Here is a 14,905-nt window from a genome sequence, read left to right on the forward strand (position 1 = left end):
TGGACACAGACACACATACATGTTTCTTGGGAAACCTGTGTGTGAGGGTGATTTTACAGCCCAAGCCTCCTTTCCAGCTTCTACCTCCAAGCCATAAGACTGCTGAACTATTCATCAAATGGCCACCTGGACTATTTACATTGACCTACCCCCCCCCCCCCCCCCCCCCCCCCCCGGGATGTGACAAATAAAATTTGATTGGACTTGAAATGATGCTTCAAAAACATAGCCAACCTAATGTTTTTTCAATGAGAGCAATGCACTGTTGAACTAGGGGTGAAGTACCTGTGAGGGAGGGGAGACCTCCATGCTGAGGTTAAGGCGTGTACCAACATGGTTAGGTGTGTGTGTAGAGGGTGGCGGCTCTCCTTTACTTGTCCCTGGGTTTGGCTCAGCAGGCGATGTAGGGCGGGGAGTGGAGAAGGGGGACAGGACTCTGGCAGAGGAACTATTTTCCTGACTGGTGCATGTGTCAGTAATGGCGGTATTAGGTAGCGAATCTGAAGGGAGAGAGACAGCAGAGGTCGTTCTATGGCTCGATGACTGGCTCCTTGAGGTAACCACTAACAAGAGCTCACACACACACCTACCTGTATGGTTATGTTGGGCAGGGTGGCGCTGGGCCAGCAGCTTGTCTCTGATGGAGCATGTTTTAGGGCCCGAGGGGTCCTTGGGGACGGAGTGGACCCCCTCGAGGAGCTGCACCTGGAGGCCCACCCCCCTCAGGTCCTGCACCTTCAGCCTCATTGTGTGGAACAGCTTGATGACCTCACTGGCTATCAAATGACCACAGTCTGTAAGCTGGGCCAGGGTCACTGACCTGAGAGAGGAGAGAGGGGGAGAGGAGAAGCGAAAAGAGGAGAGAGGGAGAGAGAAGAGGAAGACACACTCAATTATGTCCCCTCAGTGTGTTCCAGGAAGTGTCTGAAATCTGTCTTGCCTGCTATTTACTAAAACTACATACTGTGTACTAATTTTACTACAAACTATTTAGAACATACTAATTTTATTTAAAAAACAAACAAACGCAGTGAGCAACAAATAACATCCTAGGCTGATCCATACTGAGAATGAGCAACAAATAACATCCTAGGCTGATCTATACTGAGAATGAGCAACAAATAACATCCTAGGCTGATCTATACTGAGAATGAGCAACAACTAACATCCTAGGCTGATCTATACTGAGAATGAGCAACAACTAACATCCTAGGCTGATCTATACTGAGAATGAGCAACAAATAACATCCTAGGCTGATCCATACTGAGAATGAGCAACAAATAACATCCTAGGCTGATCTATACTGAGAATGAGCAACAACTAACATCCTAGGCTGATCCATACTGAGAATGAGCAACAAATAACATCCTAGGCTGATCCATACTGAGAATGAGCAACAAATAACATCCTAGGCTGATCTATACTGAGAATGAGCAACAACTAACATCCTAGGCTGATCCATACTGAGAATGAGCAACAAATAACATCCTAGGCTGATCTATACTGAGAATGAGCAACAACTAACATCCTAGGCTGATCCATACTGAGAATGAGCAACAAATAACATCCTAGGCTGATCTATACTGAGAATGAGCAACAAATAACATCCTAGGCTGATCTATACTGAGAATGAGCAACAAATAACATCCTAGGCTGATCCATACTGAGAATGAGCAACAAATAACATCCTAGGCTGATCTATACTGAGAATGAGCAACAAATAACATCCTAGGCTGATCTATACTGAGAATGAGCAACAAATAACATCCTAGGCTGATCTATACTGAGAATGAGCAACAAATAACATCCTAGGCTGATCTATACTGAGAATGAGCAACAAATAACATCCTAGGCTGATCTATACTGAGAATGAGCAACAAATAACATCCTAGGCTGATCTATACTGAGAATGAGCAACAAATAACATCCTAGGCTGATCCATACTGAGAATGAGCAACAAATAACATCCTAGGCTGATCCATACTGAGAATGAGCAACAAATAACATCCTAGGCTGATCTATACTGAGAATGAGCAACAAATAACATCCTAGGCTGATCTATACTGAGAATGAGCAACAAATAACATCCTAGGCTGATCTATACTGAGAATGAGCAACAAATAACATCCTAGGCTGATCCATACTGAGAATGAGCAACAACTAACATCCTAGGCTGATCCATACTGAGAATGCCTCGTAATGTTCAACTGCGTTGATTTAACGCCATTCGTTTATTTATGCGCGTCCTCTATTCTGATTATCAGCTGTTGTCAAACACACGCGAGGGTGAAAAGACGATGCTCTTCCTCAACAGTGTGCAGCTTCTTCTAGATGAAGAGCTGAAATGAGTATGACATCCTGGCATTTAAAGCATACTTCATTTTACATACTATAAAATGTTATATTTTCGCATTCCCAAAGAGCCTACTATTTATGGGTATTCAGACATGGCCATCGTGTCCATTTGTCTCGCTCACCTAGCCAAATTGTCACAGGTGCCATGACCACTGTAGTTGGATGGCTCCACCGGGGCCCCTGCCTTACAGACCATGACCTTTAGGGTCAGCCTGCGACCCCTAAGCCCTGCCCCCTGTAGACGCTTCTGCACCTCAATGGACAGGTGGGTCAGGAACGACTCCGCCTCGTCCACCTGGTGAGATAGAGAGAATTTAGAGAAAGAGAGAATGGAGAAAGTGATAGAAAAGCCTGTCACTTTGAACAGGTAAAGAAGAATGTCTGTTCTTCAGCAAATATCCCATTCTGAACAATCTGAATATTCTGCCTCCTTGAATAAGCCCCAGTCCTGATCAGTATAAACCAGTTATAACCTGCGTGGACCAGATCAAACAAGCTCTTACCAGTGTAAACCGGATTAAACAGTACCAGTGTAAACCGGATTAAACAGTACCAGTGTGAAGCGGATTAAACAGTACCAGTGTGAAGCGGATTAAACAGTACCTGTGTGAAGCGGATTAAACAGTACCTGTGTAAACCGGATTAAACAGTACCTGTGTAAACCGGATTAAACAGTACCAGTGTGAAGCGGATTAAACAGTACCTGTGTGAAGCGGATTAAACAGTACCTGTGTGAAGCGGATTAAACAGTACCTGTGTGAAGCGGATTAAACAGTACCTGTGTGAAGCGGATTAAACAGTACCTGTGTGAAGCGGATTAAACAGTACCTGTGTGAAGCGGATTAAACAGTACCTGTGTGAAGCGGATTAAACAGTACCTGTGTGAAGCGGATTAAACAGTACCTGTGTAAACCGGATTAAACAGTACCAGTGTAAACCGGATTAAACAGTACCAGTGTAAACCGGATTAAACAGTACCAGTGTAAACCGGATTTAACAGTACCTGTGTAAACCGGATTAAACAGTACCTGTGTAAACCGGATTAAACAGTACCTGTGTAAACCGGATTAAACAGTACCTGTGTAAACCGGATTAAACAGTACCTGTGTGAAGCGGATGTTGTAGTTCATCTCAGCCGAGACAGACTTCCTCTCTTTCTCACTACGGACGGGCCGGTCGTCCAGACCTCGGCAGAACCTGAAGAGGGTCTGACCAGTGCGAGGGCCAAACTCCTTCTGCAGCCGCTGCAGAGACACCTGCTGCAGGTCCCCGCATGACCTCACACCCAGAGATGCTAGTTTACCACCCATAGAACGGCCCACACCTGAGGGAGAAGAGGGGAGAGAAATAGAGGGATGGGTGGAGAAGGAGAGATGGAGGGTGTAGAGAAGGACAGTTTATATTTTGGAGATGCACAAGAAAGATGATCATCAGTTGCAGAGTAACTGTGTGTGTGGTGTATGTGTGGTGTGTGTGTGTGGCCAGCAGGTAGTGCTGTAGTGCCTCACCTGGTAGGCTGGTCACCGTCTGGTCCCTGATGAAGTCATCCACTTCCTCTGACCTCAGGAGGTACTGTCCGTTCGGCTTAGCCTTCCGGGTAGCCATTCTCGCCAACAGGATGTTGGACCCTGGACAGGTCAGAGGTCACAGAGGTTAGACAGGGTGTAATACAGTGGGAGGGAAACTATGATGCCCCTCCGTTTCCAAATGCTTCCTCCCCTGTTGTGCCAACAGAATCACTGGCATAATGCACTTTATCTTTCTTTGGTTTCCTATATGGAGTCAACCCAGACAGTCTTTCCTGAGATATTGTGCGTTACATGTCCATTTCGCTGCGCACAAGTTAAACGTAGTCTTGAATTATGCATGCCAAGATAAAGCAGAGATAAGGGACTGTTGATATTGCAACCACACAACTCAAATGCCGGTTCACCAGTTTGAACGAAATCGCAAACCACTTTTTTTGTTCAAGCCCTGAAGAACTGTTGTCCGCTAAAGATGTTTGCATTTGCCAATTTATTGGTTGTCCAGTATCCAGACGACCTGTCCCCAGATTCCAATACAGTTAACCTCTTTCCGTAACGTGTTGATCCCCGGCAATTAAGGAGAATGAGAGGCTCAATTAAAGATGTTACAGAACTGCTACATTTTGAAGCACCACTCCCTCCTGTCCAGTTTCCCTGATACGGCTATGGCAACCAAGCTGTTTTTACCATCCCTGAAACTGTCGCTTCTGAGGAGAAATGATTTTCTAAACAAAAAAATCCTAACTAACTAAAGAAGCATTAGGCTCTCGGTCTGATGCACTTTTGAACAGCCAAGTCAGCTCCACTGTCGCTGCCTTCACCACGGAATTTATTCACCCATATCTCTTTATATTTTCAATCAGTGAAACCTTTTCTTTTTCAAGGCCTGAGGCACATTTCAGTCACATTCCTGAAGACCAAGAAACATACAAACACAACAATTTAAAAGGTTCATTAATAACTTTTTGTAGGGTTACTGCCAAAATGATTTATTAAATAAATAAAAATAGACATTGATGACAGGTATATGGGCCCCCAAAGCATTGCAGGGGTCTACAGGGGTGTCCAGTACGCCAGCGTACGCAATGTGACTCGGGTGGCAGAGGAAGGCACTACTCACCCATGCCCACTGAGGCGGAGCACCCAGTCCTCTCCCTGACGTCTGCCCGGATGGCACTGGCAAGTTCATCTGGTGTAACACTCAACTCAGCCAGCAGGGCAGAGCTATCCACCAATGCCTCGTCACAACTCAGGGCCTCGATGTCGTGAGAATAACTAGAGAGAGAGACAGAGGAGAGAGACAGAGGAGAGAGACAGAGGAGAGAGAGAGAGGAGAGCGAGAGAAAGAGAAAAAAAGAGAAAAGTTAAATCAATTTGTTCTCTGATAGATGAGATTGTGCTACAATCCTACCAAGTAACTAATAGTCATAGATGACAGGTAGAGATAGAGTGTGAGTATCTGTTCATCCATGCCTCCATCCGTACCTGGCGAGGGTCTCATACATGGCCAGGGCTACCTTCTTGTAGGCCGCGAAGTCATAAGGGACAGACTGCAGGGAGGGACACAGTTGTTTGGCCTGGCCAAAAAACATACCGTTCCTCACCCCCGCCAGCCTGACAGACAGAAAGAGAGACCACATATTACTATAGGGTAGAGTGTACGTGTGTGTGTGTGCGTGTACGTATATGTGTTGTACCTGGCCTCATAGCTACAGGAGGCGATCTCAGCCATAGAGAGGGCAGCAGTATCCTGGTCAACACTGTTGCCATGGGAGATGTGACTCTCCGTCTCTGATGATGTCATTTCCTCCAGGTCCCCATCCTTCCTCTCTGACACAGCTGGATAGGAGTATTTTTTCTGGTAGTACTGCAGCTCCAGCTGGTGGTCAACACCAGGCCTCTGGGCCACTCTGCCTGGACCACGGTTACTGGTCACCGCTACAGACTTCCCTGGGGGAGGAGAGGAGGGGGTGCGGTTAGTGGGCACTTGGGACGAGAATAGAAAATATGATAGAGATACTTGAGTGTGTGCGTCTATACCTTTGAGGTCTGGTCTGTGTCTGATCCCCACGGAGACAAAGAAACAGTCCATGTCCACATGCAGGATACAGGACTGAGGGCCAGGAGCAGCTGACAAACCTGGTCAACAGACAGACAGACAGACCAGGAGACAGACCGACAGACAAGGAGACAGACCGACAGACCAGGAGACAGACCAGGAGACAGACCGACAGACCAGGAGACAGACCGACAGACCAGGAGACAGATAGACAGACCAGGAGACAGACATACAGACCAGGAGACAGACAGACCAGGAGACAGAAAGTGTTAATACCCCTTGACTTACTCCACATTTTGTTGTGTTACAGCTTGAATTCAAAATTTATTAAATAGTTTTTTCCCCCTCACCCTACACACAATAACCCATGACCAAGTGAAAACATGTTTTTCATTTTTTTGAAAATGAAATAGAGAAATATCTAATTTACTTAAGTATTCACATCCCTTTGCTATGACACTCGAAATTGAGCTCAGGTGCATCCAATTTCCTTTGATCATCCTTGAGATGTCACTATAACTTGATTGGACATGATTTAGAAACACCTGTCTATATAAGGTCCCACAGTTGACAGTACATGTCAGAGCAGAAACTATACCATGAAGTCCAAGGAAGTGTATGTAGATCTCCGAGATAGAATTGTGATGAGTCATATATCTGGGAAAAGGTTAAAACAACTTCTAGAGTTTTGAAAGTTTCCAAGAGCACAGTGGTCTCAATCATTGGGAAATTGAAAAAATATTGAACTACCCAGACTCTGCCTAGAGCTGGTCGTTCGACCAAAACTGAGTAACCGGGCAAGAAGTACCTTGGTCAGAGAGGTGACCAAAAACCCAATGATCACTCTGACAGAACTTGGCTGAGATGGGAGAACCTGCCAGAAGGACAAGAGTATCTACAGCACCTCATCAATCTGGGATTTATGACAGCACGCCTGGAGTTTGCCAAAAGACACACGAAAGCACGCCTGGAGTTTGCCAAAAGGCACACGACAGCACGCCTGGAGTTTGCCAAAAGGCACACGACAGCACGCCTGGAGTTTGCCAAAAGGCACACGACAGCACGCCTGGAGTTTGCCAAAAGGCACACGACAGCACGCCTGGAGTTTGCCAAAAGGCACACGACAGCACGCCTGGAGTTTGCCAAAAGGCACACGACAGCACGCCTGGAGTTTGCCAAAAGGCACACGACAGCACGCCTGGAGTTTGCCAAAAGGCACACGACAGCACGCCTGGAGTTTGCCAAAAGGCACACGACAGCACGCCTGGAGTTTGCCAAAAGGCACACGACAGCACGCCTGGAGTTTGCCAAAAGGCACACGACAGCACGCCTGGAGTTTGCCAAAAGGCACACGACAGCACGCCTGGAGTTTGCCAAAAGGCACACGACAGCACGCCTGGAGTTTGCCAAAAGGCACACGACAGCACGCCTGGAGTTTGCCAAAAGGCACACGACAGCACGCCTGGAGTTTGCCAAAAGGCACACGACAGCACGCCTGGAGTTTGCCAAAAGGCACACGACAGCACGCCTGGAGTTTGCCAAAAGGCACACGACAGCACGTCTGGAGTTTGCCAAAAGGCACACGACAGCACGCCTGGAGTTTGCCAAAAGGCACACGACAGCACGCCTGGAGTTTGCCAAAAGGCACATGAAAGACTCTGAGATCATAATGCAAAAGATTCTGTGGTCTGATGAGACACAAATGTAACCCTTTGGCTGAATGCAAAGCGCTATGTCTGGAAAACATCAGGCACAGCTCATCTGTCTGGTGGAATTATTTTCAGCAGCAGGGACTAGGAGGCTGGCAAGGACAGAGGGAACAACGAATGGAGCCAAATACAGGCAAATCCTTACTGAGAACCTGCTTCAGAGTGCAAACGACCTTAGAATGGGGCGAAGATTTACGTTCCAAAGTTACAATGACCCCAAGCATAGAGTCAAAGCAACAGTGGAATGGTTTCAGAAAAAGAATGTGAAAGTCCTTGAATGGCCCAGCCAAAGCCCAGACTTGAATTCCATTGAATATTTGTGTGAAGACTTGAAGATTGCTGTTCACCAGCTACCCATCTACTGCAATTTAACAGCTTAAGAAAATATGCAAGGAAGAATGGGAGAAAATCCCCAAATCAAGATGTGCAAAGCTGATACAGACATACCCAAGATGACTCAAAGCTGATACAGACATACCCAAGATGACTCAAAGCTGATAGACATACCCAAGATGACTCAAAGCTGATACAGACATACCCAAGATGACTCAAAGCTGATACAGACATACCCAAGATGACTCAAAGCTGATACAGACATACCCATGATGACTCAAAGCTGATACAGACATACCCAAGATGACTCAAAGCTGATACAGACATACCCAAGATGCCTCAAAGCTGATACAGACATACCCAAGATGCCTCAAAGCTGATACAGACGTACCCAAGATGCCTCAAAGCAGATACAGACGTACCCAAGATGACTCAAAGCAGATACAGACGTACCCAAGATGACTCAAAGCAGATACAGACATACTCAAGATGACTCAAAGCTGATACAGACATACCCAAGATGACTCAAAGCTGATACAGACATACCCAAGATGACTCAAAGCTGATACAGACATACCCAAGATGCCTCAAAGCTGATACAGACATACCCAAGATGCCTCAAAGCTGATACAGACATACCCAAGATGACTCAAAGCTGTAATCGCTGCCAAAGGTGCTTGTACAAGTATTGACTCAGGGGTGTGAATACTTATGTACATTTGATATTTCAGTATTTCATTTTCAATACATTTGCAAAATGTTCTAAAAACATGTTTTCACTGGCATTGTGGGGTATCGTCTGTGAGAATTTTATTGTTGTCATTCATTTTGAATTCAGGCTGTAACAACAGAATCTGGAATAAGTCAAGGGGTATGAATACTTTCTGAAGGCCCTGTACACAGCTATTCATGGTCCGCAAAATGCGCCACACTCAAACAAACCCTGATGACATTAACCACATGCAGAATTGTCCCTATGACATTTAAGAGAGGAGAGCGAGAGGAGTGTGTGTGTGTGTGTGTGTGTGTGTGTGTGTGTGTGTGTGTGTGTGTGTGTGTGTGTGTGTGTGTGTGTGTGTGTGTGTGTGTGTGTGTGTGTGTGTGTGTGTGTGTGTGTGTGTGTGTGTGTGAGTGAGTGAGTGAGAGAGTGAGATAAGAGACGAGTGTGGGATCTAGAGAGAAACAGACAGACAGACGGACATGACTGGACTGAGTTATCAGAATTCACATACCATCAGACAGAGACCATCCAATCCATCCCTTCCAAACACCCACACTACAGCTCCTTACCCTCTCTCCTCTGGTGTCTGAGCCGGTCTCTCCCGGGGAAGGTGGCGCCCCCTGTGGCCCTCCTCCTGCTCTGCAGCGTGTTGACATACTCAGAGAACTCACTCCTCCACGTGGAGATGTGGTGTAGACGAGAGTGGCAGTAAAACTCTGCGATGATCCCCCCGGTCTTCACCTTTGCTGATTGTTGGTCGTGGTGTGGAGGAGCGTAGTTTGAGGGAATGGGGTTGGCTGATAGGCTGTTGGTTTCCAGGGGGGTGGAGTTAGAAGGAAAGGGGTTGGCTGATAGGCTGTTGGTTTCCAGGGGGGTGGGGTTAGAAGGAAAGGTGTTGGCGGATAGGCTGTTGGTTTCCAGGGGGGTGGGGTTAGAAGGAAAGGTGTTGGCTGATAGGCTGTTGGTTTCCAGGGGGGTGGGGTTAGAAGGAAAGGTGTTGGCTGATAGGCTGTTGGTTTCCAGGGGGGTGGGGTTAGAAGGAAAAACATTGTGGTGGCTGCCATTCAGACAGACAGGGGTTGGGGAGGGGTTTGGGTTAGCAGGGGGGAGTTGTTTCTCAGGAGGGAAATCTGATTGAGGAGGGAGATCCAGAGGGCGAGATGCCGAGACAGCCATCGCCTCCTGATAGGTGGGCGGAGGGGCCTTGGGTCTCTGTTCATTGGCCGGTTGTGCGTGGTGTTTGTGGTGAGAAACAGGGGGAGGTCTGGGGGTGTCATGTTGGATAGGGGGTTTGGATAAGGGGCTGTCAGGCTGTGGGGGTATGGATTGGAGAGTATGGGGTAACCCCCTGTCTGGAGTGGGTGTGGGTCGTGTGGGGTTTGGGGAGAGGTCCAGAGACTTTATGGCACCATTCCCAGGATGTGTGTGACCATTGGTCAGAGTGGGGTCATTCACCCCTCTGGGAGTTCTGACAGGACAGGGGTCCTCACCACCCAACTCTTGGACCCCGTTCATTTTGACGCTTCTAGTCTTTTCATAAGAGGTCAGCAATGATCCATTCCTATCGGACAGCGAGAGAAGTGAGAATTAAGAATCACAACATGGAACCAATGTTCTTTCTGTATGTTATTATGCCAGGACAATACACAAACATGCACCAATATACAGTGCCCCCCCACTTAATATTCATTCCATACGTTGTGCAACCTCCCTTTGCCAAGATAACAGCTCTGAGTCTTCTCCTATAACACATAATGAGGTTGTAGAACACATCTTCAGATCGTTCAGATTCCAAGGTCCACGCTTGTGGGCTCTCCTCTTCAGCTCATCCCACAGGTTTTCTATGGGGTTTAGGTCAGGGGACTGGGGTGGCCATGGCAAAACCTTGATTCTGTGGTCAGTGAACCATTTTTGTTTTCATTTTGAGATGTGCTTTGGATTATTGTCCTGCTGGAAGCTCCAACCACAGCCCAGTTTAATCTTCCCAGCAGAGGCAGTCAGGTTTAGATTTAATATCTGTTGGTACTTGATAGAGTTCATGATACCACGTATCCTAACAAGTTGTCCAGGGCCTTTGGAAGAAAAACAGCCCCACAACATAAAAGATCCACGGGTTCGTGCCGTGGGGGAGATCTTCGTGGGCTATACTCAGCCTTGTATCAGGGTGGTAAGTTGGTGGTTTGAAGATATCCCTCTAGTGGTGTGGGGGCTGTCCTTTGGCAAAGTGGGTGGGGTTATATCCTGCCTGGTTGGCCCTGTCCAGGGGTATCGTCAGACATGGGCACAGTTTCTCCCGACCCCTCCTGTCTCAGCCTCTAGTATTTATGCTGCAATAGTTTGTGTCGAAGGGCTAGGGTCAGTCTGTTATATCTGGAGTATTTCTCCTGTCTTATCCAGTGTCCAGTGTGAATGTAAGTATGCTCTCTCTATTTCTCTAACTCTGAATGATCGGCTATGAAAAGCCAACTGACATTTACTCCTGAGGTGCTGACCTTTTGCACCCTCTATAACCACTGATTATTATTTGACCCTGTTGGTCATCTATGAATATCTTGGCCATGTTCTGTTATAATCTCCACCCGGCACAGCCAGAAGAGGACTGGCCACCCCTCAGAGCCTGGTTCCTCTCTAGGTTTCTTCCTAGGTTCCAGCCTTTCTAGGGAGTTTTTCTTAGCCACCGTGCTTCTACATCTGCATTGCTTGCTATTTGGGGTTTTAGGCTGAGTTTCTGTATAGCGCTTTGTGACATCGGCTGATGTAAAAAGGGCTTTATAAATACATTTCCTTGATTGATTGATCCACCACCATACTTCACAGTGTGGATGAGGTACTTTTCTGCACGTGTAACGGATGTGAAATGGCTAGCTAGTTAGCGGGTACGCGCTAGTAGCGTTTCAATCAGTTACGTCACTTGCTCTGAAACCTAGATGTAGGGTTTCCCCTTGCTCTGCAAGGGCCGCGGCTTTTGTGGAGTGATGGGTAACGACGCTTCGTGAGTGACTGTTGTTGATATGTGCAGAGGGTCCCTGGTTCGCGCCCGTGTCGGGGCAAGGGGACGGTTTAAAGTTATACTGTTACACACGGCTATCTTTCTGTCTATGCCAAACCCACCTCTGGTGTTTGTTTCCAAAAAGCTCTCTTTTGGTCTCATTTGACCATAGAAACCGGTCCCATTGAAAGTTCCAGTAACGTTTGGCAAACTGTAGGCGCTTGAGTTTGCTGTTTGATGACAGCAAATGCTTTTTAATGGCAACCCTCCCAAACAACTTGTGGCGTCTGATTGTAGTTTGAGACTTTCTGACCCCAAGACCCAACTAACATCTGCAATTCTCCAGCTGTGATCCTTGGAGATTTTCTGGCCACTCGACCCATCCTCCTCACTGTGCGTGGGGTCAATATAGACACACATCCTCTTCCAGGCTTATTGTTAACATCTCCAGTTGCTTTAAACTTCTTAGTTATTGCCTTGATAGTGGAAATGGGCATTTTCAACCATTGATACATTTTCTTATAGCCATTTCCTGATTTGTGCAGCTCAATAACCTTATGTCGCACATCATTACTGTATTCTCAGGTCTTTCCCATAGTGATGGATGACTATGGGAACTTGGCCTGTGTGTCACCTCATATTTATACCCCAGTGAAACAGGAAGTCATGGCTTACCACTTAAGTGTTCCTAATCACTCAGGTGAACTTAAAACCGTAAAATATGAATGGGAATAGAATTCAGTTAATTCTTATGAGTAAAATCTTCTAGGGGTGCCAATAATTGTGGCACACATGTTTCGTAGAAAAATATTTATTTCACATTAATTTTACTTCAATTAAAGGTTCGATTTTTGTGAATATTTTGAATTAAAGACCAAGAAGATAAACAGCAAATACATTTTTTTCACAGCCCTTTATGCTCATATTTACCAAGGTTGCCAATATTAGTGGAGGGCATTGTACAAATATCAAAATACACCTAAAACACACTCACAGTCTGAAGTCCAGCTCCCGGTAGCTGTGCTGGAGGTGACTGGAGATGCAGAGGACGGAAGGAGGTTGTGCCTGTCCAGGTTTAGAGTGCTCATGGCTGGGGTTTGCAGGGACGGGACCAGGGGTCTGTGGGTGGGTGTAGGCTGAAGGAGGAGGCTGGATGCAGTCTAACTTGGGTTGCCCGTGGCTGGGTGGGTGGTGGGTGATGTGCCCTGGGTCAGAGTAAAGGTGGTTGGAGGAAAAGGGGCCGAGGAGGCTGGGTCCTAGAGTGAGGTGCCTGGACTGAGAGCCGAGTTGGCTGGGCTGGGGGCCGAGGTGGCTGGGCTGGGGGCCGAGGTGGCTGGGCTGGGGGCCGAGGTGGCTGGGCTGGGGGCCGAGGTGGCTGGGCTGGGGGCCGAGGTGGCTGGGCTGGGGTATGAGGAACCTGGCTGGGCTGGGGTCTGAGGTGGCTAGGCTGGGGTCCGAGGTGGCTGGGGAGAGTGTGACTGGGCTGGGGGTTGAGGTGGCTGGGGAGAGAGTAGCTGGGCTGGGGGCCGAGGTGGCTGGGGAGAGAGTGGCTGGGCTGGGGGCCGGGGAGAGAGTGGCTGGGCTGGGGGCCAAAGTGGCTGGGGAGAGAGTGGCTGGGTTGGGCCCTACGGTGGCTGGGGAGAGAGTGGCTGGGCTGGGCCCTACGGTGGCTGGGGAGAGAGTGGCTGGGATGGGGCCTACGGTGGCTGGGGAGAGAGTGGCTGGGCTGGGGGCCGAGGTGGCTGGGGAGAGAGTGGCTGGGCTGGGGGCCGGGGTGGCTGGGGAGAGAGTGACTGGGCTGGGGGTTGAGGTGGCTGGGGAGAGAGTGGCTGGGCTGGGGGTTGAGGTGGCTGGGGAGAGAGTGGCTGGGCTGGGGGTTGAGGTGGCTGGGGAGAGAGTGGCTGGGCTGGGGGCCGAGGTGGCTGGGGAGAGAGTGGCTGGGCTGGGGGCCGAGGTGGCTGGGGAGAGAGTGGCTGGGCTGGGGGTTGAGGTGGCTGGGGAGAGAGCGGCTGGGCTGGGGGTTGAGGTGGCTGGGGAGAGAGTGGCTGGGCTGGGGCCCGAGGTGGCTGGGGAGAGAGTGACTGGGCTGGGGGCCGAGGTGGCTGGGGAGAGAGTGACTGGGCTGGGGGCTGCGGTGGCTAGCTAGGGGGTTAGAGTAGTTGGGTTGGGGGTGTAGATTGTCTGTGTGTAGATGACTGTGGCTGGATGTAGGAGTGTGGTGCCTGGATAGGGGCTGCCCACGGCTAGGGGCTGGGTTGTGGTTATTGAGGCTGGGTAAAGGGAGGCTGTGGCTGGGTAGGAGGTGCCCATGGAGGGGTCCTGCAGGCTCTTGGCCCTGGTGAACAGACACACTGGGGAAGCTCAGGCCTTTCTGCTTGGCATAGAGCTGGTACTGCAGGTAGGACAGGAGATGGCCAGCCTTGATACTGTTGGAGGGAAAGTGTATGTATGTTCAAACACTAAGTATAATGTAGATTACACTACACTTAGACACCACACACACACACACACACACACCTGTCAGTGATCCACTCCGGCCGGACCACCTTCTGGTCCCTCAGCTCCTGTATCTTACTGTTGGGCAGGTTGGTAGCGATGATGTGGGTGGTGTTAGATTGGGAGTAGTACACGTGGAACTGACCCCCATGCAGCATCATCAGCCTGCGCAGCTCGTCCACACTGGGCTCTGGGCATAGAATTAGAATGAATAGAACTAACTATGAAATGCGGATTCTACTCATTGTAATCCTATGGGTCTGTGGCTCTGTGCACACACACAAGCAGGGTCGAGAGTAAGAACAGGGACAGACATATCTACGTCTGGACATATTATTATTGAGTCCAGCCGTGTCTTCTGGCCTATATTCATGATGTATATCCATATCGGTTTTACAGATATACTTCTTTGAGAGCAGAGGTCACAACGGAGAAGAGACAATGAGAGATTAAGGAGTAATGTGATATAACCAAGCCTAACGCGCGCAACAGAGAGAGAGAATACTCCCTGTGATATTTTGAAAGTTCATTTACATATCCACTGTATATTTACTGTGGGTCAAAGAGAGATTTGACAGAAGAAGAGGAAAGAAATGGGATAAAAAAAGGGAAAGGATGAGGAAGGCAGGAGGGAGAGGGACAAAAGAAGGGAGAGGGGGAGAAAGGCAGGAGGGAGAGGGGGAGAAAGGCAGGAGGGAGAGGGGAGAAAGGCAGGA

The 14,905-nt window shown here is 48.5% G+C and overlaps 1 protein-coding gene across 1 annotated transcript in view; it reads right to left on the reverse strand.

Annotated features, from left to right (window-relative positions):
* Nucleotides 1-14,905, reverse strand: part of LOC129820738 (DNA repair protein REV1-like) — a 42,919-nt gene that overhangs the window by 8,188 nt on the left and 19,826 nt on the right. The window contains exons 4-16 of the mRNA XM_055877652.1: nt 14,211-14,379; nt 13,751-14,119; nt 12,688-12,942; nt 9,274-10,265; nt 5,923-6,021; nt 5,580-5,832; nt 5,368-5,496; nt 5,003-5,157; nt 3,865-3,984; nt 3,460-3,680; nt 2,479-2,651; nt 591-820; nt 286-500 (exon numbers count right to left, since the gene is read on the reverse strand). Of these exons, the coding sequence (XP_055733627.1) occupies nt 286-500; nt 591-820; nt 2,479-2,651; nt 3,460-3,680; nt 3,865-3,984; nt 5,003-5,157; nt 5,368-5,496; nt 5,580-5,832; nt 5,923-6,021; nt 9,274-10,265; nt 12,688-12,942; nt 13,751-14,119; nt 14,211-14,379 (3,380 nt within the window). The remainder of the gene's footprint in view (nt 1-285; nt 501-590; nt 821-2,478; nt 2,652-3,459; nt 3,681-3,864; nt 3,985-5,002; nt 5,158-5,367; nt 5,497-5,579; nt 5,833-5,922; nt 6,022-9,273; nt 10,266-12,687; nt 12,943-13,750; nt 14,120-14,210; nt 14,380-14,905) is intronic.

The sequence above is a fragment of the Salvelinus fontinalis genome, chromosome 23 (assembly GCF_029448725.1).
Source record: "Salvelinus fontinalis isolate EN_2023a chromosome 23, ASM2944872v1, whole genome shotgun sequence".
Lineage (NCBI taxonomy): Eukaryota > Metazoa > Chordata > Actinopteri > Salmoniformes > Salmonidae > Salvelinus > Salvelinus fontinalis.